Source organism: Elephantulus edwardii, unplaced genomic scaffold, assembly GCF_000299155.1.
Source record: "Elephantulus edwardii isolate Elephantulus edwardi_28Jun2011 unplaced genomic scaffold, EleEdw1.0 scaffold00015, whole genome shotgun sequence".
Classification (NCBI taxonomy): Eukaryota; Metazoa; Chordata; class Mammalia; order Macroscelidea; family Macroscelididae; genus Elephantulus; species Elephantulus edwardii.
The window spans coordinates 19832468-19860116 of record NW_006399765.1 but is presented as its reverse complement, the minus strand read 5'-3'; the positions used below and the strand labels follow the sequence as shown (position 1 = coordinate 19860116).

The 27649-nt window shown below is 46.1% G+C and overlaps 1 protein-coding gene across 3 annotated transcripts in view; it reads left to right on the top strand.

Annotated features, from left to right (window-relative positions):
• Positions 1-27649, top strand: part of SLC13A3 (solute carrier family 13 (sodium-dependent dicarboxylate transporter), member 3) — an 83800-nt gene that overhangs the window by 17297 nt on the left and 38854 nt on the right. Inside the window, exons 2-3 of one of the 3 annotated variants that reach the window (XM_006881598.1) lie at positions 18476-18741; positions 23558-23721. In XM_006881598.1, the coding sequence (XP_006881660.1) occupies positions 18476-18741; positions 23558-23721 (430 nt within the window). Of the gene's footprint in view, positions 1-18475; positions 18742-23557; positions 23722-27649 lie in introns of those variants that run through there. The other 2 variants (XM_006881600.1, XM_006881599.1) reach the window with 2 other exon arrangements.

The following is a 27649-nucleotide window of genomic DNA, read 5'->3' as shown; positions in this document are numbered from 1 at the left end:
TGACACACTGATTATAACAATGGACTTGACTATATCAGAGATTGTGAGGATAGCTCAGAGCACGGCAAGGTTCAGCTCTGTTATTCATAGGGTCACTAGAAGTCATCGTCAACTTGATGACAACAACAGCAACAGCAATACGTATGAGGTATGATTATTATTGGTGTTACCTGCATAGCCTGTGGATCCAGGAATCAGAGATTGCCTTGCAAATGATAGGTCTCCCCCCCCCCCATCGGGGTCTGTTCCTCTCCTTCCCGCTCTGTGGGTTCCAGGGTGAGTGATGTTGTCTCTCTGAGCCTCCAGCTCCCCTATAAAACAGAACTGAGTTAATCTCCTGCGGGCTGCTGGTGATTAGTGAGATAGTGTTTGTTTAGAGAGAAGCTTGGGGGGAAATTCTCCTGTCATTCTTATTCTTGGCTCAGGGACCTGGAAGAGGGAGGGGTTGTGAGCAGTGGAGGCTCCTTGTCAAAAGGTGCTTGGAAACCCTGCAGCCTGGCTGAACAGTGGGGACCAGTTTAGTCATTGCTCACTGAATTTCCTGACCATGAGCCCCAGGATACCTGAAGCCAGGCCAGCTGGACCAGAGGGAGGACAGGGTAAAGGTAAACCAGAGAGAAGTGGAACTGCCAGGAGCTGGCCAATGTCCAGTGACCAAGGGAGGTTTGGCAAAGTGGTAGGAGTCTAGTGTGTGGGCTCGATGACTGGACGGATCCTGGCTGAGGTAGAGCTAGTCCTGCGAGTAGCAACAAGGCATTCTCCTCTCCAACCTTGGTTTCCCCATCTGCCAAATGGGTCCACTTGGCACATAGAGCTGTTGGCAGGGGCCAGGGAAACCAAAGGCTTACAGATCAAATGACCTTCAAATAGGGATCGTGTTCATCTTGATCCCCAGGGCATCACTGTGCCTGGCACATGGTAGGTGCTTAACAAGTATGTCTTGAATGAACATGGAATCAGAATGAATTTTTTTTTCAGTCACTTGTGGGCACAGTGATTGATTAATTCATTCAACAGGTGCTAAGTGAGCACATACTTCATGCTGGCTATTATGCTATGGGAATTTGCCTGTGAACCAATCTGTCATGAGACCCCACACTTGTGGAGCTGAACCACCAGTGTCCAGGTTAGTAACTCACTGACATCGAGTGGAAACTGACTCATAGCTGACCCTCCATCCGAGGCTGTAGATTTTATAGAGAGACTGCCCACCTTTCTGTTTGCATCACGGGTACAGGGGGCTTTTCCAGACAGGGAGATGTGCAAAAGCTAGACAGCTATGTCAGAAGGTGGTGGGTGTTACGAGAAGAGTAGCCCAGAGAAGGCGATGGGGAGTCAGGGAGGAAGAGCGGGGGGAATGTTAACAAGTCAGTTAGGTTCCTTTGCACTGGGAAGGGAACATTTGAACAAATAGTTGAAGGAGGTGAAGGAGCAGCGCTGGGCACACATAAATGAACATTCCAGGCAGAGGGCACAGCGTGTACCACCCCCACCCACCTGCCCTCCCTACCACCTGTCCCCTTCCTCTCCCTCCCCCTCCTCACATCTACTCCCACTGACCTGACGCACCCCCATGCCTGGCTTGTGAATGATTAGCGAGGCCCAGGCAGCCTGGAGTGTGAGCCGCCCCAGGAACACTTTTAATGAATGGCTCCAAGGACTTGAACTTGTCCTAACAGCTGCTAATGAGTCCAGGGACTAACACACCCCTGGGGGCTGAGGGTAAGGTGACTTGGACTCTGGCAACAAGCCACCCCCCGTCCACCGTCTCCTTTTTCCCTGATGCATCTTGGGACAAACGAACCCAAATGGCCCCGAGTTGCTTCTCTGAGTGTCTACCCCAGACTCGGGGATGCCTCAATGCCTTCCACCTGGGCTCCTCTTAGACTTATCTCCAGTTTGAACCTCCACGCCTCAGTCTTCCACCCTGGAAAGTGGATGCACTGAGCTCAGCTCTCATGCTTCTCGGGGTTGACCAGCTCCCAATAGGATGTAAAAGAACTTAGAAAGGCATGGCTGAGGGTCTATCCTCATCTGTCCTTTCATTTCCGCATCTAAACCCACCACTCTCTCTACCACCCAGTCAATTCTGACTTATAGCAATCCTGTAGGACAGAATAGAACTGCTCAATGGAGTTTTCAATATTTGTGGAAATAGACTGCCATATTTTTCTAGTAACTGATGGGTTTGAACCGTTGAACTTTTAGTTAACACCTCCAAGTGCTTAGTCTACTGCACTGCCAGGGCCACAACCTAGGTATTCGTATTATCATCCAGAATATGGATACACATAATACCCAAAGTGGGGGACCCCATCTTTCCAGCAGAGGCTTCACGCCCAAATGCCTCCTGGTTCCTATGCCAAGAACATCAATGGGTTTCTGTTGCCAGGGTTTCTCCTTCTCCCAGATCTGCCATGTATGTGCCAAACCCCTTTCCTTTGGGGTCCCTATCTGTGTGTCTGTCTCTGAAATAGTAAGTAGAAGTGTATATGAGGAGCGAAAAGCCAGATACATGTATTAACAGCCCAGACTCACGCACAGTGAATGCTCAGTGGATGCTGGCGGAGCCCCTCACTGTCCTCCGCCCTCAAAGAGGCCAGGACGGGGTTCCAGAGGAGGGCAGGCCCTGCTGCCAGACCACATCATGGGAATTCCCCCAGCCCCTCGCTAGCTGTGTGTCCACGGGTGAAGGAGTTGCTGGGCAGGCTGTTGTGACGCGCAGTTCAGAGGTGTGCCTTGGTGCCTGCTCCATAGATTCACTCCTCTCGCCTCCATCATTGCTGCAGGCACACAGAGACAGTGGGCCTCAGGCAAGCCCTTCAGGCTCTCGGAGCCCTGCCACCTGGGGACAGCAGCTGTAATGTCCTCCTGGAGTATAAGGAGAACATACTAAGAGGATTGTACGAACTGTGCCTGGCACGTGACAAGGGCTCGGTGCCTGTCACCCTCTCAAGCAGCAAAGCTGTGGGCTGGGACTTGAGCGGTGGGGAGAAATGTCCCCAGCTTTCAAAGAGTGGCGTTCTCTTTGATCTTCTTCCCAGCTCCCTCTCAGGATGACATAATATTTACCTATGAGGACACCAAGGCTCAGGACAGGCAGCTTGTCAGGACAAAGCGCACAGCTGGAAGGCGGCAGAGCCGGGATTTGCTTCCAGGGTTGTGTCTCTTCTAGTGGCCTTGTCACACGGAGGCTGGTCTCTCCTCTTATTGGCCCCATTTTTCCACATGATGCCCAAGACCTGGTGCCCCTGGATCATGGTGCCCCTGGACCTTTGCATTAAGGACATCTCTTGGGCTCTGTCTCTTCTTGCCAGGCAGTGTCCTGTCCTCAGACCTACTTGGTGTGTGTCAAATCCCTTTCCCTTTGCGTCTTATTTCTGAGAATGCAGCCCTTTTAATACCAGCCCCAGCTGGCTCACTGGGAGTGTCTTACAGACCATGGGGATGAACTTGCCTCTTAAAGACAGTGGGAGATGTACTCAAAGTAACAAAAGTCAGTCAGGAATAGGCAGGACTCTACACATGTGTAATATAACTGGAGCTCTGGTGGTGTAATCCATAGAGTTGTGTTATTAACACAAAGGTTTGCATTGAACAGCTGCTTTTCAGCTGGAAGATGGACAATGTCCTCCTGTGTAGCTGACTGAAGGGTTAACCAGGAGTTGGTTCCAATTCAACGGTAATGAACTTGACTTGTTTTAAAAATATATTACGTGTACTGTAATAATAAGGAGTCCTGGTGTCAAGTGGCATTAGGTGCTGTGTTGCTAAGTGAAAGGTTGGCAGTTCAAATCCAACAGCCACCCCATGGGAGAAAGATGTGCAGTGTCTGCCTATAAGATTTAAACCTCAGAAACCCAGTGGAGGTTCATCGTGGGTTGGAATCTTGTCACGGGCAGTGGGTTTAGTGTGTGACACAACCGTGTGTGCTCACACGCACCCTTACTCAGCGGCAGGCATTTGCCTCTGTCAGTTTCACTAATGCTTACAACAGTAACTCTATGGACGTAGAATTCTTACATCGCTGGTCATTGGTTCCATTTGACACATGAGGAAATAGACGCAAAAGTTGAGTCAGGTGTTTTAGGAAGTGAATTCACGCTGCTGGTTTTGTTGTTGTTGTTGTTGTTGTTTTAAGATAGTTCTAGAATTGAGCCCAGGGATTTTTTAAAAAATTTTATTATATTTTGTGTGTACCATCAAATCAGATATGATTGGTATAGGAGGAAATTGTCCCTCCTTCTCCAGCAGAGCATCTGGTGGATTTGAACCATGCACCTCCGGGATTGCAGTGCAGCTTCTAGCCACTAGGCCACCAGAGCTCCCTACACTGCTGCTTTTGTGATGATGTCATTTAACCCGGTGCTGTGTTCTTCTGATCCGTTCCCTGGGATGGGGTGCTTCCTGAAGGCTTTGCCACTCTTTAATGTTGCACGGTATTCCACGGTGTGTATGTGCCATGGTTTATCTGCTCGTCTGTTGATGGGCGCACGGGTTGCTGCCATCTCTTTGCCATTGTAAATAGTCCTGCAATGAGTGTGGGCGGGGGGCCTGTTCAGGACACCAATCCTTTTAAAGATGCCTCTGGGTTGCTGGGGTCTAGCACTTAGGACTTCACATGACCCTGGCTCTGAACACTCCTGGGGAGAAGGAACCACAGATGACTGGTCCCAGGCCTACTCCCAGAAGGCCTGGTCAGCGTCCGCCTGCCAGGCATGGAGCCTCTGGTGCCTGCGGAGAGTCTGGTCACAGTTTGCAGCTCTGATAGAAATGCCTGCTGCGTCACAGCAGGGACAGAGGCTGGGTGGGAAGGTATGGTGGCAGTGGCTACAGTTTCTGGAAAGTTCCTGTCCTCAGTCTTAGGAGAACAAATCATTTCTTTCTTTCCTTCCTTGAAGGAAAGAGGGCAAGCTTGGGTGCAATGAAAGGGAAAAAAACCCCTGTGTCTGCCTGGAAATCAGTCCCCTGCTCAAAAATTAACCACCTGACCAGGCATTTTCTATTTTTTGTTTTATCTCACTCCTGTTTGATTTACTTGTAGACTTTAATCCCTGGGATAATTATTGGATAAACCCTGAGAAACTGGGCTTTCTGCTGCTGGGATTACAAAGCTTCCTACCAGTGGTCTGGGCCCCAGGAGGTGTGACTGGGCTGAGCTATGTCAGAACTGACCAGGCACCCTGACCCTCCACCCTCGCTCCTCACCAAGGCCAGGAGGAGGAGAGGCGAGACAGACACTGACGGGACAAGACTGAAGGACGAGCTCACTGTCGGTCCCGTATGCTTGCTTGCTTGCTAGCCAGCAGGTTGCCTGTTGGACCCCACTCAAAGGTGCCTCAAAAGACAGGCCTGGCAATCCTCTTCTGAAAGGTTATGGCCTTGAATACCTTACGGAGCAGTTCAGTTCTGTGCATGTGGAATTAAAATCAACTCCATGTCAGAATAATTAATGCAGCCTGGCTCCAACTCCTCCTTCTCATTAAGCAATCACTTTCAGGGAAACACAGCAAAACAGGACTTTCACTTGTGCAATCTCCCTCTGACTTACTGTGTGACTTCAGGCAAACCACTTGCCTTCTCTGTGCAGACAATACCTGCATCACAGTTGGGGTCAGTTCAGACCAGGGCTTCTCAACCTCAGAACTCTTGATCTTTTGAGATTTGATCATTCTTTGTAGTAAGACCTTGGGATGCTTTTAGCATGCTGCTGAGAAGCTATTTCTTAGGAGAGGGACAGCATGCCTGGAAAGGTAGAGGGTCAGTGAAAGAGAGGAAGACCCTCAACGAAATGGACTGATGCCGTGACTGCAGCAATGGGCTCAAGTGTGTCAGAGACTGTGAGGATGGCGCAGGACAGGGCAGGGTTCAGATCTGCTCTTCAAAAGGTCGCTATGAGTCGTATTAACTCTATGGCACCTAACAAACAATAAATGATCTTGAGCCACAAGAAGCCAGTGGCACCTCTTCCCTCAGTCTTGACAACCCAAAGGGTCTCCAGGTAAAAGTCCCTTAGGAAGGGGACAGTAGGGAGAAGGGAGCAGACCTACATCCTTCTGAGAACTCCTGGATTAAAGAGTCTCAGGTTCACACCAGCTGTGATGTTTTCAGATTTAAGAATAGTAGTTTTAAAGTTCAGCCTTAAAAAATTAAGCTTGTATTATTAATAATATCTCATTATCAACAACACATTTGGTTCATATTTACTGAGCACTCATTATATAGGAGAAGGTTTCAAACTAAAGCCTGCCTAATTCCAACTCTGTAGAGGTATATACTTCTCTGTATGGAAAAGTGTACTTTTCAATGGTGAACGTTAATTGTAGAAACTATAAAAAGGTAGGGAACTCTGGTGGCTTAGTGGTAAGGAACTGACTTGTCAATTCTTGGGCATTTGGTTTGAAATCACCAGCTGCTCTGAACGAATAAGATGAGTGATCTCCTGCCATGTGATTTAAAGCCTCTGAAAACCCACTGTTGTTGTTGATTGTCGTCGAGTTGAGCACGACTCATAGCAACTCTACAAACAAAAGACCTGAAGCCTTTCTCTAATTATCGTTTCTCAAAGTTCATAAAGTTTCCAGAAACATGTTGTTTAGGTAAATACCACTCCTGTTTCTTTGTATGCTTCTACTTCCCAAAATTTGAGTAACAAATATGTAGTACTTCAGAGAGAGAGAGAGAGAGAGAGAGAGAGAATCTCTGAATATGAAAGCAACATATGTGCAAAGCTCTTAGCTTGGATTTTCTTTCTAATTGTTGTTAATTGCCATAAGGTTGGCTCCAGCTCATGATAGTTTGATAAAGAATAGAGTGACTTATTACCTAGTCCTGAGCCACCTCTATGATCATCTTCAAAGAAATGATGGGCAGTGATCTGCTGCGTATGATTGCAGTGGAGTTAAAGAGACATACATGCTGAAAGAGACACAAAAACAGTATGTTGTTCTTGGAGTTTCACACTGAGGAGCGACCCAGGCTGTTTAGAGATGTATTTCAGAGAGGTAATCAGCAGTGCTAAACACTGTGACACTGATGTGTCAAATGTGAGAATGGTTACCCATGGTGGACAGTGTTTGGTGGAGCTTCCCGATTAAAATAAGCTTGGAAGCAGGAGTGCTATCCACTTCCAAAATAGCTTGCCAATGGAAACTCTATGAACCTGGCGAAACAATGAAAGTTAGTTATACAAGTGTTTAGGTCCTTTGTTGATAGGGTCGCTATGAATCATCTACAACTCAACGGCACTTAACAACAACCCCAACATAGAAAGAGCTCTGTGGGCCTCATGTGTAGAAAGCTATGCTACCAAACCAAAGGTGGGTGATTTTAATCTGCTGCCCTCAGGCCTGGTTTTAATTGTTTTTGATCAAACAATCTTCTAAGTGATACAGCGCTGATCTGTCCATTTACTGTACAGAGGTAACTTGTGGTCGCTGTGAAGCTAAACACTGTGACATTGAGGTGTCAAATACGATAATGGTTACCCACAGTGGACAGTGTTTGGTGGTGTTCTCTGATTAAAATAAGCTTGGAAGCAGGAGTGACATCCACTTCCGAAATAGCTTGTCTCCAGAAACTCTATGAACTTGGAGAATTGATGAATGTTATACAAGTGTTTGAGTCTTTCATTCATAGGGTTGCTATGAGTCACCTATGACTCAACAGCACCTAACAACAAAAACAATGCTCAGATACCTGCTACCCTAGCTTGCACCTCAACCTCTTTCTCCATGCTTTCCTTGAACAAAGAGTTGATCTTGGAAAAAATAGCCCCAGATTGGTGATAATTAGTCAGTACAGCATGGCGCCCACAAGAACACAGCATGAGAAGTAAAGAGAAAGGGGGCTTAAAAAAAAAGTAAAGAGTAAATGTTGGAAGGGTTGTGTGATAATAAGCTAGATGATACTATGAGCAGATATGTATATTGGGTCAGGTTAATATCTGTTGTTAGAGTTGTGAAGAGTCATAGTTAACTTTTGTTGTTGTTGTGCCCTGTCAAGTCAGATCCATCTGGCACAGGAGGAGATAGCCCCTCCTTCTTCAGCCGAGCATTGGGTGGATTTGAACCATGCGCCTTTGGGATTGCAGCACAGCTTCTTGCCACTAAGCCATTAGAACTCCCTGAATCATAGTTAACTTGATACCACTTAACAACAACAATTACAACAACAACAGGAACAGATATTTATCCATGAAATATTTTTTTTTAAATTTAAAAGAATTATAGCATTCCCTGAACAAAGCTAAGGAAATAAAAAGCTCAAAGATGCAGATGAAGATGGAAAAGCAATGTTCAGGAAAGAAGTAAAAGAGAAGAATTGAGCCATTCTGGGAATAAAAGTTACATTGAAAACATAAAAATGAAAAAATTATTAAAAACATAACTAGGAACAAAAGAGACAGACTCAAGAAAATACAATAAAATGAAATGGAAAGAGTGGAATAAAAACCAAATCAATCATAACAAGCAAACCATCAATAATGTAGAAGTCAAAGGAATTCAGCATCTGCATAACTGATATTACTGAAGAAGAAAACAAGAAGGTGGGGAGGGAAAACATTAGAATCTGTAATAAAAGAGAACTTCTTAAGAACTAAGTAAGAAGGAGCCCTGCTGGCCTAGGGGCAAGAGGTTATGCTGCAATCCCAAAGGCGTGCAGTTCGAATTCACCAGATACTCGGCTGGAGAAGAAGGGGCAATCTCCTCCTGTGTCAGATGGATCTGATTCAATGGCATACAACAAGACAAAACAAACAAACAAACAAACAAAAAAAAACCCAACTAAGTAAGAATGGTGCAAGTAGATTGAAAGAGCAGATTGTCTCCCAGCAAAAATCTACAAACACTCATAGACTGAGCTATTTCCTAGTAACAAATGATAACAGGCTTAAAGGTTAAGGGAAAAGACAAATCTATGGCTATCCAGGTAAAACATAGTGAGTTATAAGAGGAAAGAAATCAGGCTGACCTCAAATCTTTGCAGTACAGTAACTTAAAATCTACTAATTCTCAGAGTGAGCAAAAAAAATCTCTACTACACTAAAGAAGACTGAAAAATCCGTTTTAGACTAGATGCAACCAGAATGCTCCTTAGAAATGAAGTCTGTGAGACTTGAGCTCACTTTGGCTGTGCCACCAGGAAGACCAATTGGAGGAAAAGGACAACATTGGTAGAGTAGAGAGGGTCATCAAAAAATAAACTCTCAGTGAGGTGGTGTAAAGAGTGGAGTGGCCTGGGGACAGCCAAGTCTGACCCTTACTAAAAGGGAAATTGTCACTCTCAAGAACGCCTATAATACAAAATTAATTCCCGTGCCCACTTCAACTCCAATAGGTACTTTGGTCAACCTTAACACCAGTCCTGGGCTCTCTACCATTAGGTTTGAATCCATTGCTATAGCTACACAGACCTCATAGAAAGCTCACTGATGATCATGGGGCTTATTAGAGAAATTAACTCAGACTGGCAACAGAATACAATTCTTCTCAAGGTGGATAGCTTCTCAGGTGTGCTCACAGGCCCTTTGACTTTCAGCTCACAGCCTAGGTCAGTGTTACAAAACTCTCTTAGGCCTGCCAATGGCGCTATTCCTCCCCAAGTCCTTCAGCAAGCTTGAGGGGAGGACCCTGGCTCTGCCTTTGTGGGATAGCAATCCCAGATCAGCTCTGCCTCGTGTTGGTCTCTGACTTTCTGCTGTGACTATTGGTTTTTTAAAGGTTATGGGTTGACGAGCGCAGGAATCTGTCCCCAAAGGCTGTGCTGCACTCCCTGATTCTTCTTTGTTAGTAGTGAGATTCCCAATTTCTGCCCAATCTCAGCTCAATTTAAATCTGACAGAATGCCTGAACTGACTCATAGCTGACCCGCCAGTGGGTTTACAAGGACAATAAATCACACGGAGAGATAGCCCATCTTTCTCCTGTACAGCAGCTGGTGGATTCGAACTTTGTGCCTTTAGGTTGGCAGTGCAACTCCTTACCACTAAGCCACCAGTTCTTCCTCATGGGTGGGCTAACACATCCTATTTGCAGGTTTCTGCCCAGTCATGTGGCAAACGTTGAAGACAATGGCCTAAGAAAGTCATTTTGGACACTAAGGGCGCTGCACCACAGATGGTTGACACAATAGTCACAACAGTGGGCCCAGGCCTAACAATGACCATGACAATAATGCAGGACCAGGTAATGACTTGTCCTGTTCTACTTCCGTTCACCTGGAGTTAGCACCAACTTAACGACAACCAACAAGTCTCAGAGAAAGGAACTATATCTCAAGAATTTTATATATGTATTTCTTTAATCTTCATGACATATTTGCTATTGAAATGTCAGAAACTAAGGGAGCTCTGGTAGCCTAGTGGCAGGAAGCTGTATCGCAATCCCAGAGGCGCATGGTTCAGATGCTCTGCTGGAGAAGGAGGGGCAATCTCCTCCTGTACCAGTCAGATACGGTGTGATGGTGCACCCCAAAAAATAATAATTAAAAAAATTTTAAAAACCCTAAATATCAGAAAATAGAAGCATATCAAGAACTAATCAAAATTTGCTCATCATCTTTCCCTAAAATAGTACACAAGAGCCTTGGTGATGAAATGGTTAAAGCATTTGACTGGGAACCAAAATGATGGCCTGAACCTACCCCGCCCCCCCAGCTGCTCTGTGGGAGGGAAATGTGGCAGCTTGGTTTTGTAAAGATTCACAGCTTTGGAAATCATATGTTGTTGTTAGGTGCTGTTGAGTTAAATAAAACTCACAGTGACTCTGAACAGATCTGAACCCTGTCCTGTCCCGTCCCGTCCTCATCATCTCTGACACCCTGAAGCCCATTGCCGCAGCTACTGTGTCAATCTGCCTGCTTGAGGGTCTTCTCCTTTGCTGTCCCTTCACCTTTCCAGTCATGCCCGGAACCCGATGGGACAGTTCTGTCCTGTCCTGCAGGATTGGTGTGAATCACAGTCAACTCAATGGTAGCAGGTTTGGTGTTAGATTTTTTTAGTGTTCTCATCCTGTACACAGTTCCCGTGTGATTTAGAGCCTCTGAAAACCCATGGGAGGGTCAGCTATGAGTCAGTGCCAACTGGACAGTATAACAATAATAGTCCATCCAGGAAGAGCTTAATCAGGTTGGGCATTCTGACAGATTTAAATTGACCAGGTGCGGAGGCAGAAAGTTCTTTTCTATACATTTATCCTAATTGATTTCCTTGTGGTAGTAACATCCTAGCACTAATTATTATCCACATTTTACAGATGAACAAACTGAGGCTTGGAGTGACTTGTCATGAGAATGCAGTCGTAAAACCACTGCACTTGGGCTCCCTAATTCCCAGACCTGCACTCTCTAGAGCAGTTTTGTCTAAATAGGAAGTCCTATGATCATAAAAATGTCCTATATCCACACCATCCCTAATGGTAAATGCTAGCTACACGTGGAGCTCTGGTGGTCTAGTGATAAGAAGCTGTGCTGCAATCCCAAAGGCGCGCGGTTCAAATCCAGCTGCTCCTTGGGGGAAGGATGAGCAATCTCTTCCCGTGCTATTTATACCCTCTGAAAACCCCCTTGAGGGTCAGCTAAGGGTCAGTTACGACCTGATGGCACACAACAACAACAACAGCAACAACAACAGCCATATGTGACTGTCCAGAGCTTGGAATGTAGTTCAAAGTGACAAAGAAACAGAATTTGAAATCTTATTTCATTACAATCAAACTAAAATAGTCACATGTAATTGCTGTTGTTATGTGCTGTCAAGCTAGAACAAACTCATAGCTGACCCTCCAGTGAATTTTTAGAGGCCGTAAATTGCATAGAAAGAGATTGTCCATGTTTTCCCTGGGAGCAGCGGTTGGAGTCAAACCCTGTGCCTTTGGGTTGGCAGCACAGCTCTTTACCAGTCGGCCCCCAGAGCACCCTTCCATGTGATTGCCTAGCTCACCGAGATATTGCCTTGGTTCTCTTTTCACTTTTTAAAGTGGCTGACCATTTTCCCTTTCACCATCTTCCAACACTCTCCCCACCAGGTTCTTCTAAACTCTGGCCTCTGAGTGTGGCCTGGACAACGCTCATCTGGTTTGTCTTCTCAGGCTGGAGTCTCTATCTTGTTAGCCTTGTTCTGGGCTCATCCACTCTCCGAGGTTTTGGTTGAGTCACGCTACTTTCTGGTGGCAGAGTTGCTGAGAGCTGGTTCATCTGGGGCCACGGCTCCATCTCAGAGAGATTCTCCCTCCTGAGGTTGAGCCTCTGGTCAGAACAAAGTAGCAAGAACCTGTTGACCTGAGATGACGCAGAAAGTGAGTCTGCAAAAGCGGACTGCTCCTCCAACCTCTGAACTCCAGAAGTTAAAAATCAGAGGAGCAGTGCCTCCGACCCATGTGACTCTACCTTCTGCCTTAACTGGCCTTGGAGACTTCAGACCCTAAGAACAAAGACTAGCCTCTGTTTGGTGAACCTCCACATGGTCAGGCTGCTGGCTGGAGTTCATGAATCAGGAAGCCCAGATGCAGATAGTATTGTGGTCCAGAAGGTCCTATGCTCCCCCAGTTTGTCAGGGTCTCCCTATTGCCCCACAACCCTAAAGGCCAGCCAGTATTAATGTATTATCTAGCTTGAGCACTTTCTTTGGTAAGTGGTTTTTTACCCAGGATGCTATCAAAGGTGAGACTGAGACTGGAGAAGGCAGTGTGACTTCTCTCACCAGCCCACTTCGCTGCCTTTGAGTTTGCAGTGCTTGCCTTAAGTCATTCATTCAGTCAGTTCACAAACATCCACTGTTCAACAATAGACAACAAAGTTTCGAAGACAGGCAAGATTTTTGTTTGCGTAGAAAGTGTAATTTGTTTGGTGAGGGGGATACAGATAATAATAAGCAAACAAAGTGAAATAAACGTCAGCTAGTGGCCAGTGGGTGAGAAGGAGACCAACTTCAACAGTGTGGGGTGGATCACAATGTATGGTGTTATTAGAGAAAAGGTCACATGAGGTGAAGGCTGAACTACCAAGGAGCTGGCCAGGCATCCATCCGGCAGCGGAGGGTGAGGCAGAGGGACCACCGTGCACAGACCTGGAGGTGGGACCAGGCTTTGCTGGTTTTGTGTCTGAGATTTTACCACTTAGCATTGTGTGGGCCCCCACTCTGCAGTCTCTGCCTCTTGGGCTCCAGGAGATTTATTCTGTCTTCAGAGTCTGGCAGGGTGTGCAGATGGTGAGTGCGGGGCAGCGGCACTCAGGAATTCCCTACCACATGCCTGGCAGCCAGCCAGCCAGCTGTCTGATTCCGCTTGCTCAGAGGAAGCTCGGTGGTGTATTGGGGGGGAGCTATTTGGGGTCACCCTGGTCCAGTGCCAGTCCCTAACCAGCAAAGTAATGGAACTCTTGACCCACTTACTGTCAAAGTCTGTGTGGCCCAAGGATCTGCTTCCCAACTCTTGGCGTCTCCTTGGGTCATTTCTCCAGCCAAGTGCCGTGCTGTATCTAGAAGGGGTCGCCCGGGAAGGACTGATGCCCCACCTCAAAGCTGACAGGAAGGAGAGGGAGGGGGCAGTGGAGACCAGTGCAAAGGCCTGGGCTCAGAGGCTTCCAGAGACAACACTTGCAGCCAGAATGTAATAATGCATATCCTCTTTTCATACCATGTATAAGGGGCCTGGTGGCACGATGGTTCAATACTCAGTTACTAACTGAAGGACACAGTTCAAAACCACTTGAAAGAAAGAATAGGCAGTGACCAGCCTGGAAAACCCACAGGGCAGTTCTCTTCAGTCCCACAGACATCCATGTCTTCCTTCTTTCTCTTTCCAGTTGACCTACCTTGGCATTCTGTGAAAGGCCACTGAACCTGGTCTAGAGCCCCACCACCTAAACTTGAACCTCAGAGCCACCATTTACCAATTGTGTGGCTTTGGGCAAATTGCCTTTCTACTAAATCCAATTGGAGGTCAAGACCCTTCTTTTTAACTCAGAGACCAAATCTTCCAGCAGAGAGAAGAAAGTCGTTCCTCTTCTTCTCTGTGGCAACTGCCTCTCGTATCCCAGCTCCGAGCAATGGCTCAGTCTTTGAGAAGACTCTTGGGTTGGTTCTCCGGACAAAGAACCTAGGACAACAATCGATCTAGTGGGAATTCATTGGGATAATGAAGCCACAGCTCATGCAAGAGTGTTAAGAAAGCGGTTACTATGGGGGACAACTGGTACTCATCGCAATAAGGACCTCTGAGAGATGATGTTCAATACAGAGATACCCATTCTTTTCAGAGAATCAGTTGTTCAATATCTACCAGCATTGCTTTGCTTGTGGAATATGCTGCTTGGTGGGTGGGGTTCAGTTAAAATCACTCAAATCTGAAGGTCACCTGACCTGACATTAGAGAGCAGCTTCTTCTTTTTTTTTCAATTGACATGGTCAAATTCACTTATCAAAATTCAAGGACTGTCTGGGGTTCACTTTCGTGATCTCAGTCCAGGCCTTAGCTTGTGGTCAGAAATAACTTTGAATGAATGAACAGAGAAAATTTTAGCCCTGCCTCTAAGTCAGATAACTGTGTCTTGGTCATTGAAGCATCCAACAAATATTTATTGAGCATCTACTATGTGCCAGGCTTGATTTTTTTGCCTCTGGAGACCCAATCTCTGCCTTTTAGAGCTTGTATTTAGTGGAGCAGAAAATAAGAAACATTAGAAGCTGTGTAGACAGATGTGTCAGACCTGTGCCACATCACTGTCCGAGAGTCTGACTTCTTTTGCTTAAAACCTGGCTGAATAACTTGAGAACCATGTGTCCCCAGGCAAGTTTCACCACTGTGAGTTGTGTGATGGACAGTGACATCCAGTCCTTCTGCAGCCTCACGTGTCCCCAGTCCTGAGAAGGCGGAGTGGGCCTTGATCAAATCCACTTCTCTCGGCCTAGACTACTGGATGCCCTGGATCCCCCCAGTGGCCTCCTAAAGTTCCCTAGCAGAGCGTCAGGATCCCAAGCACTTCTATCAATGGAGAGCTGTGTGTCGTATTAGTGCCTCCCCACGTCTTTGTTTGCTGTACTGGGAATGCTGGGGGGTGGAGTGTGTGTGGGGGGCTGTCCTCTGCTTCTGTGGCAACTTCCATGATGCTTTTGTCTCCCATCACCTGTTGAGGCTCAGACGAATTTTCTCATGAAAGATTTAGTGCTGCTTGAGGGGTCCCACATGGGGGGTTCTAGAAATAGCTCTGATCCTTACCTATTGTCAAGACTTCACAAGCCTCTTCTCCTTCAAGCTACACGTCTATAATGTCAGGGAAAGAAACACTAGGGTGGGTTCTCTTCTATTGAGTTCTTACTTTTCCGGAGATATTAGGGTTTACCAACACAGACAAAAGAGAGAAAAGGTAGATGGCTCTTGTGGACTGCTGCCCACCCACTCCTGCCAGAAAAAGATGACAGGAAACCCTCAAACTCACTGTTAGTGAGTCACAGCCGACTCATATCTGACCCTCCTGTGAGTTTCCAGAGGCTGTAAATGACACAGGTGAAAACTGCCCATCTTTCTCCTGTGGATTTGAACTGCCTGCCTTTGGGATGGCAGCACAAATCCTTACCCACTAGGCCTCCAGAGCTCCCTGTTCTCCCAGAAAAGCTCTCATGAACTTTTTTTAACATTCAGGGTCTGTCTGTTTTCTATAGTGTCATTTAATGTGCAATTTTCCTTGGCTAAAGGGCCAAGAGTTGAAAATATTTCTAGGCTGTTGCTCTGGGATTTTCCAAGTATCTCATCCTTCGTGTGTAAGAACATCTGTCTGGTTTAGGAAGCAGGAAAGATAATGAGAAATCAAAACTGTAGGGAATTTTTATGTGTGAGATTTGATTATATATTATTACTTTCGCTTCCTATCTTTCAAGGGTTTGTCATACAACCTGGCTTTTTGGAATTCCATTTTAAGATGTGTTTCACAATCGTTCTTCCCGCTTCTAACATGTAATTTCAAATATTCTAGAGAATAATTGACTGTATTACTTCTGAGACTCTCGTTTCCTCTCTACAGAAAAATCTATCTTAAGGCAACAGGCAAATAGGATTTGCCCTCCAGAGATTCCCCTTGCTGGAGACCGTACATCTGTAAATGTCATGAATGAACAGTAACACTCATGTAAAAACTAAGTAGGATTTCTGTGTTTCCTGAGTGTGTTGAATCGATTCTGATTCATCCTGGGGAGCCCTGGTGGCCTGGTGATAAGGATGTGTGCTTCCAACCCTAAGGCACGGGGTTTGAACCCGCCAGCTGCTCTTCAGAAGAAAGATGGGCAATCTCCCTCCATGTGATTTATTTGACTCTGAAAATCTGATGGCGAGTGAGCTACGAGTCCATTCCAACTTGATGTCACACCCCGCCACCACCAGCATCATGACTCTGCGCCAGAGGACAGCTTTCTGGGGTGGGATTATCCATAAGGAGTTTCTCTGCTAACACAAAGGCTGCGTGTCTCCAGTGTTCTGAACCCACCATTGGCTCGGAGGGAGAAAGATGGGCAGGCCCCCTGCATTCTGATTGGCGGCCTTGGAAACCCAGTGGAGGGTCACTAGGCAATGGGACCAGCTGCATAGCAGTGAGTTTAGTCATTTCAGACCTTTCTCCCACAGAGCCCTTGGGTGCATTCAAACCATCAACCTTGAGGTCAGCAGTCAAACACTTAAAATGCTACATCCTCAAAGGTTCCTTAATAGGACTTTGTTATATGGAAATTCTCCCTTTTAGGGCCTCAGAATGTGTTTTCCGAGGTGTGGGAATGAATATGGGCGTCGCTCCCAATCTTCCCCATCTTAGGAAACAGCCAGTTTATTCTTCCTTCTGCTGAGCTAACAACTGTGAACTTGCCCTTCACGTCTTTCTTTGCCTCGGATGCCACAGCAGACACAGCAGCAGGGTTCTTGGGCTCCACCTCGGGACCACCACACACACTGCTGTAGTGTTGATGCCAAGGCCAAGGCTGTAAACCTTCACGGGAGAACTGCCCATCTTTCTCTCTGGGAGAAGCTGGTGGATGCAAATCAATGACCTACCTTGGAAAGTGGTCCAGAATCCAAGCCCTTCTCAGCACTGTCACCACTTCCACCTGGACTCAAGGCGACAGTGGCTTTCACTTGGATTATTACTGCTGTCGTGTCACTGCCCTCCCCATCCCCGGCTATGCATAGTCACCCGTCACAGAGTTCTCTGAATATCAATGTACGTCCCATGTATAGCCATTTATGTCCTACGAGGGTGGAGCTTGCAAGAATAATGCTCAGTCCAATGAAATATTGAACAGAGCAGGTCCAGTGGGCGCTGAATATTGTAACCAAACTGACCCTGACTAAGAAAAAGGAAATGCTGCCAGAGAGACCGCACCAAATCCAAGAAAGAGTCCGTGGTCACTGGGCCGTGCGAGGTCATGGCAGTAAAAGACGACAAGAATGTGAAGCCAGAGCAGTGAGAAGCTCTGGTCACAAGTGACCACGGGACAGTCAGATGCCTTTTGTTCTAGCCCTCGTGGGACATGGCGCGTCAGAGGGGAAGGCATTGCCACTGTTGTTGTTGTGTACCGTCGAGTTAGAACTGACTCATAGCTGACCCTCCAGCAGGTTTTCAGAGGCAGAGAAGCACACAGGAGGAACTTTCCTATCCCTCCCCCATGGAGCAGCTGATGGATTTGAACTGTGTGCCTTTGGGACTGCGTGCAGCCTCTTACCACTAGGCCACTAGCAGGTATGTTGTTGTTGTGTGTACCGTCAAGTCAGAACCAGCTCATAGCTGATCCTCTAGCGGATTTTCAGAGGCAGTAAACGGCAGGGGAGGAGACTGCCCATCCTTCTCCTGCGAGTATATACAGGCATTATCGTCTTATTTAGTAAGCAGGTATATACAGACATACCTCATTTCACTGGGCTTCACTTCATTGCATTTCACAGATACTGTGTCTTCACGTCCTGAAGATTTCTGAAAAATACAATATTTGATTTCTGTCAGAACCAATTTTCAGTGGAGTAGTCTTCGGAAGGGAACTCTGTCCTGTGTCGGTCAGGGACTAAACTGCATTTGTGTTGGCTTCTTTCTCCTCATTTCCCGACTCTCCTTCCCTTAGTGGTAAGGGGCTGCACTGCTAACCCAGAGGCACACGGTTCGAATCCACCAACTGCTTTATGGAAGAAAGATGGGAATCTCCTCCCATGCCATTTACTGCCTCTGAAAACTTGCTGGAGTACTTAACAATAAAAAGCCCAAGGTCTACTTCTGAGATAACACATTATTTAACCTAATCTTCAAATAGTCCCATGAGGTGGGCAGCAATAGTTTCCACGTGAAGCTCAGAAAGGTGAGCCCACCTACCTCACAGCAAAGCCTTGGGTACTCGCACACTCTGATGCCTCACTGGGGAGCCTGCCTTGACATCCCCTCCCCCAGGGCTTCTGAACCCCATCCCCCGCCCCGTTCTGCTGACCTTCTTAGTGTCTCTCCATCGTAGGAGGGCCGCTGCCTGTACGTCATCCTGCTCATGGTCGTGTACTGGTGCGTGGAGGCCCTGCCCATCTCGGTGACAGCGCTGCTACCCATCATCTTCTTCCCCTTCATGGGTATCCTGCCCTCCAACAAGGTCTGCTCCCAGTACTTCATGGACACCAACTTCCTCTTCCTCAGCGGCCTGATCATGGCCAGTGCCATCGAGGAGTGGAATCTGCACCGGCGCATCGCCCTCAAGGTCCTCATGTTTGTTGGAATCCAGCCAGCCAGGTAAGGTGGACCAGGGGACAGTTCACACCTGAAGAGTGGCGGCAGAGTCCCATTCTCAGCGGCCCAGGACTTGGCTGAGTTATCCGGGCCAGAGAAGGCGCCGTTGCTCACCATTCCTTCACTTGCTCATTCCCCAGATACTTACTGAGCCCCTTCGATTTGCCACAGCCCTTGGGCAAGTCTCCAAGGTTCATAAGAAGCACCTGGGAAGCCGGTTTAAAACGCTCACTCCCAGGTGCTTCCAAAGCAGCAGAGTTCAGTTAGGTCACATTTCAGTAGTTCTGGAGGGGTGGAAACTCATTGCCATTAAGTGGATTTCACTTATGAGAAACCCGTGTGTCAGAGAGCAGCCCTGCTCTATAAGGTTTTCTTGGGTGGCCTAGTGGCAAGAAGCTGTTCTGCAATCCTGAAGGCACACAGTTCAAATCCACCATCTGCTCCGTGGGAAGAGGTTGGGCAATCTCCTCTCGTACAGTTAACTGCCTCTGAAAATGTGCCAGAGGGTCAGCTACAGGTCGGTTCTGACTTGACGATACACCACCACCATCACCACCACAACAAACAACAATCCTTAGGGAAGCAGATCGCCAGGTGTGAGTGGCCTCAAACCACTAACCTTTAGGTTGGTAGTTGAATATGAACAATTTGCACCACTGAGGACAGAATCTGCTTCTTTTTTGTGTGTAACAGTATGACTCAGACCACTGGGGGCTGAACCTCAACCTGCCTACTCTGGAAAATCACTTCCTTTCTCACTGCCCATTCTGTGCCTGTTTAAAAAAGCAATAGTAAGAGTTCTTCACGGAGTTGTTAAACCAAGTTACTGTCATCAACTTGGTCCCAGATATAGAAAGTTCTTAAGACGGCACAATGTTCAAGGCAGACATTCTTTACTAGTTAAACTAATATACTGTTTTTTGTTTAAACAAGGCTTCATGGGATACTTTTGGCTTAAAGTTTTGAGATTATCTCAGGGTAATAGTTTCAGGAGTTTATTTGGCTCTAATGGCACCAAAAAAATCTGGATTCTACAAGAATTTAAAATTCTGTTTTGCATTTCCCCCCTTTTGATCAGGATATCCAAATATTTGGATAATTCTTTCTCCCATCCTCAAATTTGGGACATGGGACCTATGTGGTCCTTTATTAGTGTGGTAACAACATGATCTAGCAATGAGATAAAGAACAACCAACCATTGAGGCTGTGACACATAACAGTAATGTTTTAACATGTCTTCAACTGTTCTAATATGGTATGAAAATATTATCTTTTTTCTTTTTTTTTTTAAATATGGAACGCTTCACGAATTTACGTGTCATCCTTGCACAGGGGCCATGCTAATCTTCTCTGTATCGTTCCAATTTTTTTTTAGTATATGTGCTGCCAAAGCGAGCACGAAAATATTATTTTTATTGATGTTGAAATATCAGACATTGCTAATACTACTGAACTTTAGTGCCTATGCTTACCACTGAGAAATGCAAAATTGTTGTTGTTACTGTTATTATGTGCCGTCGAGTTGCTTGCAACTCATAGCGACCCTATGTACAACAGCCCTAAACTCTGCTCTGTCCTGTGCCAATCGTACTGTCTCCGACACGCCCATCCTGATTACCCAAGTCACTGAATCAATCCACCTCATAGAAGGCCTTCCCCTCCTGCGCTGTCCCTCCACCCTCCCAAGCATGTTGTCCCTTTCCAAGTACCGGTCCCTCCTTACAACATGTCCAAAGTATGTTAGATGGAGCCTCAGAATCCTTGCCTCCAAGGAACCACCTGGTTTGACCCTTTCCAGGATGAATCTGTTTTCCTAGCAGTCCATGGTACCCTCAATACTCTTCTCCAGCACCACAACTCAATCAATTCTCCTTTTATCCTCCTTAGTCACTGTCAACTCTCTGATGCATAGCAAGTGATAGCAAAGACCATGGCCTGTATCAGACGCACCTTAGTCTCCAGAGAGATGCCATTGCTCTTCAGTACTTTGGAGAGGTCCCTAACAGCAGACTTTCCCATGGCAATACGTCTTTTAATTTCCTGGCTACTGGTGCCAGGAGTATTGACTGTGGAGCCGAGCAAACTAAAGCTGAGAACAATCTCAATCTCTTCACCATCCATCCTGATGCTGCCATTTGGTCCAGCGGTGAGATGTTGGTAAAATAAAGACATAATTTTTCCTAATCCCAGTGCTGAATTAAGGGAGCCCTGGGGTGGTGTAATCCATAGGGAGTTGCATTGTTAATTCAAAGGCCACACCTCTCTAGTGGTTTTAATCCACCAGTTGCTCCAAAGGGGAAACGTGGGCAATCTCCTTTTAAGACATTTAGAGCCTCAGAAACCCCAATGGAGGGACACTATCAGTCAGTTCTGACTTGATGGCGATGAGTTTTGAGTGAGAATTCAGTAGAATTATATTCTATGAACCCTTGTTCATAGTCTCTGGGGTTTTTTAATTATTTTATTTTATTAATTTTAAAGAACATTTATAGAGATTTTGGATTTCCATTCATTTATTGTTGCACTTTTCTCCCTGCCCCCCCCCCCCAGTTTGCTCTTCTCTTTGAAAAGTGAAAGAAAAATTCCTTCACTGGTATACAATCCCCCTGCCCCTCCCTCCTGCCCCGAGTACACTCCACTCACTGTCTCTGCTTTAAAGAACATTAAGCCAGGAAGTGGCATGACCAGTAATATATTTTTAAGGGATTCCTGTTAGCTACCTTGGGGAGAAGAGATGAGGATAAAATTCTGGATTGGCTGGTTTAGGAGTCCAAACAATTGATAGTTATCCATTTAGACAAAGATAGTAGCAGCGGGAAGGGCCAGAATGGATACACTTGATAAAATCAATGGATTTGATGGAGGATGAGGAAGGATGTGGGGAGGGAGAAGAGGGTTCTAGACATCTCCAAGGCTTCTGGCATCTATTCTGTTGTACCAAGCACTCTGCTAAGCTCTGTACAGCTGGTTCCTCGAGAGGTATCCTCAGTCTTGTGGGAGGGGCTCCACCTACACAATCCAATGCAAAACAGAGCTGTATATCCAAGGAGAACAGCACACAGTGGGAACCCATGTAAGAGACAGAGGAAGACCTCACAAAGGATATCTAATTTGAGCTGGGCCCTCAAGAATGGGTGGGGCTGCTTCAAATACATTCTAAATCTACAACAATTAAAACAGTATAGCACTAGTAATAGAAGCTGATTTTAAAAATAAGACACATTAAATAGTCTAGAAGAACTGCCCCAGGAGGGTTCCAAGGTTTTAATCTTTATAGAAACAAACTGCTACCTCTTTCTCCAGTTGGTGGGTTTGAACCATTGACTTTTCAGTTAGTAGCTGAGTTGAACACTTAACCACTGTATCACCTGGGCTCCTGAAGAAAGCCAAATCAGTAGGGAAAGAAAGAGTATATATACGTATAAATACACACACACACACACACACACACACGCACATATATATAAATACAGTGGATGTTGAAGTATTCTTTGTAAGAAAAAGAAATCTATTTCGATCTTATTTCATATTGTTGTTGTGTACCGTCAAGTCCGAACTGACCCACAGCTGACCCTCCAGAGGTTTTCAGAGGCAGTTAATCTCACGGGAGGAGATTTCCCATCCTTCTCCTGCAGAGCAGCTGGTGGATTCAAACTGTGTGCCTTCAGGACTGCAGTGCAGCGTCTTGCCACTAGACCACCAGTTCATGTATAGATCTAAATAAATTGCGTGTGAAAGAAAAAAGTCCAATGTAAAGAAATGATGAAGTTCAGATTTCCATTGGGGGAACAGATCAAGCAGGAAGATTTCAGACACATTTGTTGGATAATAAGCAGCTCAGCATGGTTTATTGGGGTGGGGTGTGGGTGTCAGGGGCGGGGAGAGGGGAGTGGGAAAGGAGAATGGATGCTGTTTAAGGAAAGATGGTAATGAGTACTAACGTCAAACTAAGGTAGATTTATTCTGAAATGGGAATCTTTAGGCTTGGGGGACAAAGGAGGGAGAATTTTGGACTTGAGCTGTCTGTAATAAAGTCATTTGAACGTACTGAGCCATGGCCTCCTTGCTTATAAAATAAACCTGGTAAGTGGGCGTGGTCCAAGCTCTTCCATTGGTTCACCCTCTCTAGGCCTCTAAAGGAACATGACGAGAATAAAACATTATTTAAAAACCAGGTGGGTGCACACCCATGTTCATCACAGCTTTGTTCATGATAGTAAGGAGTTGGAAACAACCTAAGTGCCCATCAATAAACAAATGGATAGAGAAGCTGTGGTATATTCACACAATAGAATAGTATGCTGCACTGAAAAACAAGGAGCCCATGCAATATTATTCAAAATGGGTGACAATGGAGGACATTATGCTGAGTGAAGTATCTCAGTCACAAACGGACAAATACTGCATGGTGCCACTGTTATAAAACAGGACTGACATCAGGGTTGGGGGGAGACTGAGAAAAATGGGTTCAACAATGTATACTGCATTGAAACAGATGAGGGAGAAAACTGTTTAAAAGGGATATGTGACTAGGTATTATTGTCATGATAGGAGTTCAGAATGAAGGCTGCGCAGTGGAGTGGACCTGGGGGGAGGGATTGTAAAACAATGGGGGAACTTTTACTTTTCAAAGAGAAGAGTGAACTGGGGGCAAGGAGTGGGCAGGGAGAAAAGTGCAACAATGAATGAATGGAAATCTAAAGTCTTCGTAAATGTTCATTAAAATTAATTAAAAAAAAAGATTTAAAAAATCCAAACCCAAACCCCAGGCGTGTGGGTTCCGTCGAGCAGCTGTCTCTGACTCGCTGTGCTACACAGGCTCATTTTGGGCATGATGATGACCACCTCCTTCCTGTCCATGTGGCTGAGCAACACCGCCTCCACCGCCATGATGCTGCCCATCGCCAGCGCCATCCTCAAGAGTCTCTTTGGCCAGAGGGAGGCTCGGAAAGACCCCAACAGGGAGAGTGACGAGAACGCAGGTGAGGCTGTGCCTCGGACAGGAGGCAGCGCCACGCGTGTGGAGGAGAGAGGTGTTCAGAGGGAGGGGAAGGAAGTGCAAGGGGACAGGGCCTAACCCACTGCGTGCCACACGCTCTTCTTTCTTCATTTGATTTCATTTTGGGTGAAAAGAAACTCCTAGTAGCGTGCTTCGGGTTAGCAGTTTCTGCACATATCCTTCAGTGACGTTGACCATATTCTTCGTGTTGTGTCAAGATTCTCATTATTTCTGCTCTGGTGATCTTGTATGCCTGATTGTTCTAAGGAGAGTGTGTTTCCCTGGTGTTATTTCTTTAAAGCTCTGTCTCACACTTTTCTGAAACTTGTGCTAAGAGAATGACTAAAGGAAGGCTCTTGATGGATAGTATTGTCTATAAATCTTGATAAGGGACACCGAAAGCAGACAGGATTGAGGAAGCTATTATATAAATAGACTATCAGAAAAAAATGTCCTGTCTCCACTCTACTGTCACCTAATAAACCAGATGGCATGCACCTTTGACCAATCCTGCGCTCCAAATTACATGTTTTTCACCTTAAAACATGGCTGTTGAGTTGATTCTAAGTCATGCTGAGCCTTCTAAAACTTTAAACCTTGACACAAAGAGATGCCCATCTTTCTCCCAAAGATCTGCTGATGGGTTTGAACTGCTGACCTTCCAGTTAGCAGCACAAAACATAAACAACTACCCCACCAGGAATCCTTATCAATCACCCATCCCTGCCAAATTCTCACTTCTGTCTGGTTCACATTTAACTCCTCTGAGGGTCTTTGAGTTATGAATTTTCTCACTTTAGTTAGTTGCTGCTCCAACCGTATAAAATTGAATTCTTCTCCACTGTCACTCTGTGTCTCTGGGCATTTCCCTGGTCAGGATCGTCGCTCTGCCTCAATAAATCTTTTATGCTTTTAGTTAAACAGACTGTGTGATGTCACTTTATGATACCAGCGGTTGATGATTTCAAGCTTTGCAGGCCAGGCAGGCTCTTTTGCAAGGCCTGTGTACTTTTTTGGTGATGTGCTCTGATTTAGTTAGGTGCTGAGCTGCTAACCAAAGGTGAACTCACCCAGCACCTCCTCATGAGAAAGATGACGCAATCTAGTTACTCCTATAAGGAGTACAGAATAGAAAGCTTAATTTTCTAGTTCTACTCTGCCCTGTAGGTTGCTATAGTCAGAATTGACTCAATGGCGTCTAACCAGGCCCTCTGCTCTTACAACAAGAAAGCAACCCCACACAACACACACATGAGGGATTGTTGTTATTAATTGCTTCGAGTCGAGCATGACATAATAGCAGCCCTGTGAACAAAAGGCCTGAAGCCTTTTTATAACTATCAGTATTTATCAAAGTTCATAGAGTTTCCAGAAGCATGTTTTTTAGGAAGTGGATCCCACTCCATACATGAATGGATGTGGTGATATTCCAATAAAACTTTATTTGTGAACACTGAAAGGAATGTTTCATTTCTTCTTTCACATCAAAACTCATTGTCCATGGGTCATTGTTGACCCTTAGTTATTTAGTGCTGCCATAACGGAAGTATTGCAAGTGAATGGCTTTTAACAAGTCATCTCTCATTCTCTCTTAAGAAGTCAAGTTCATTCTCTTGCCATTTTGGAGGCCGGATGTCTGGATCCATGTTGTTGGCTTTGGAGGATAGCTTTCTCACTGACTTCCTTCTGACCCTAGGAGGTTCCCAGTTTAGAGACCTGGGTCCAAAGGACTCCTCACTCTCAGCTCTTCTTTCTTGGTGGTACAGAGGTTTTCTGCTCACTTCTCTTTGCTTTTATCTCTTATAAGACAAAAGATAATATAGGCCACACCCCAAAGACACTTCCCTTATGTCTGGTGAGAGCTGTGGCCTGACTAAGATGCTGCATCTCATTCTAATCTTCTTCCAACTGGTTTGCTGATTCCATCAGATCACACCATGGGGATGATGACAGTGTTACACAATTACCTCTAATCCTGCCTTATTAACATCATGTTGTTGCAGGGAGCTCTGGTGGCCTAGTGGTAGGGAGTTGTGCTGTCGACTCAAAGGTAGAACATTCAAATCTAGCAATTGCTCTTTGGAGAAAGATGGACAATCCCCTCTGTGTGACTGAAAACCCTCCTAGTGCCCCGAAAACCCCATGGAGGGTCAACTATGAGTTGGTTCAGCAATGAATTGGTAACAGCAATGGATTTTTGAGGGAGCGGTCATTAGGCGCCATTGAGTCCATCGAGACTTGTCCTGTCCTCCCTATGTTCATGGTCTTACTAAGGAACTTCCTCTCTTTCGATGATTCTCCACTTTGCCAAACAACATCATAGATGTGAGGACAGGATCATCAACGCATAGGATCATCGCCTAACAAACCGTGACCGAGCCAAGCTGACACATATTTTAGGGGACACAATTCAACCTTATGCCCATCGTGTGAGTGTTTACACTCAGAGGCACTTTCTAGGTGAACATGGAATAGGATGGAAGTGAGACCTTTTCAAACTGTTTTTGTAAGTCTTGCTATGGATCTAGAATCCATGTTGGTTGTTTTTTTTTAAAAAAGCTGCCTTTCCAAAAGGCCATTACTCTTGCCTTGCTGATGACTTGCCATATTCCCTGATGGTGACATTCTTTTTCTCTGAGGTCTGGTACGAGTAGGACATTATAAGTTTGCTCCCAAATGGTCTTCTTCATTATAGTCAATCAGATGCAAGACACAATAGCTTTCACTCCGAGGGCCGGCATGCAGCGTTATTGCAGATCTTCACAACGCACCTCCTGGAACACACATGGTTGAGGATACAATTATAGGATTTAGTTACCAGAAAAACCTGTCTTGTTGCTATCCTGGGACCACACTGTCATACGCTGAATGACAGACGCCTGTAACCAATAGGTGTTAGGAACCTGCCCGCCCTGTTAAATTCTCTTCTAGATATCCTGCCTTTAGCCTCCCTGATCTTCTTCCACCCAGCTGTGAAATTCACAATCTTCCGTTCCTGTCCCAACGGTACAAGAATGCAACCCTTTCATTGTCTGATGGCATGGCCGTTTCCACTCCACGCGCCTGGATGTCTTTCTGGTCTGACCCATCTCCGTCCAGCTCTTCTGTTTTATCTGCCTAGATAGAATCTGCAGTGTTTACTCTGTGATGGCATGAAGCGCTGGGATTTTGGATCCAGGCTGACTGACTTCAGAGTCCGTCCTCTCAGCTTGTTTTTAATTCTGTCTCACACACAAGGTTGTTTTGTAGTACCATCTAGTTGTTGTTGTTGTTAAGTGCCGTCGAGTCGCAGGCGACTCATCGCGACCCTATGAAGGAGAGTCCTCAACACTTGCGTGCCTTTCATCCTCTCTCCAGGTTCATAGGGTTTCCGGAGGCGAGCTATTACGGAAGTGGCTGCCACTCCTCCTTCCAAGCTTGTACCATCTAGTAGGAAAAAAAATATTCCAAATTTAAAAGCATGAAGGACCAGAGAGGAGGAGGAGAGTCTTTCTGCCAATGGTCACATGTAGTCTGCTGTAAGGTCACTCCAGCCTTCCCCCAGGGCTGTCCAGAGTCAGGAGGTGCAGGCCCTGGGGGGGCCGGGGCAAGCGGTGGGATCAGAGGGCAGGAACTGGTTAATGATCAGCCCCAAAGACCTGAAACAAGACTCAATCCAGGACAAAGAGAGGTGTTCCCTTTCACCCAGTTTGTGTTCTCTGTCTCAGTGGTTGGAGGTAAAGGCAAGGGCGGAGAGGGTGGGGGCTCACTGAGTGGGACCAGGGCAGATAGGAGGAGGCAGGAGTCACCCACCGACAGCAGCAAAGACAGCAATGCGCATGCTCACTGTGATTTTCTGGGACTCACCGTGTGCCAGGCATCCGTTATTATTCTCCTCATTGCCATTGCATTGGAACCAACTCATAGCTGAC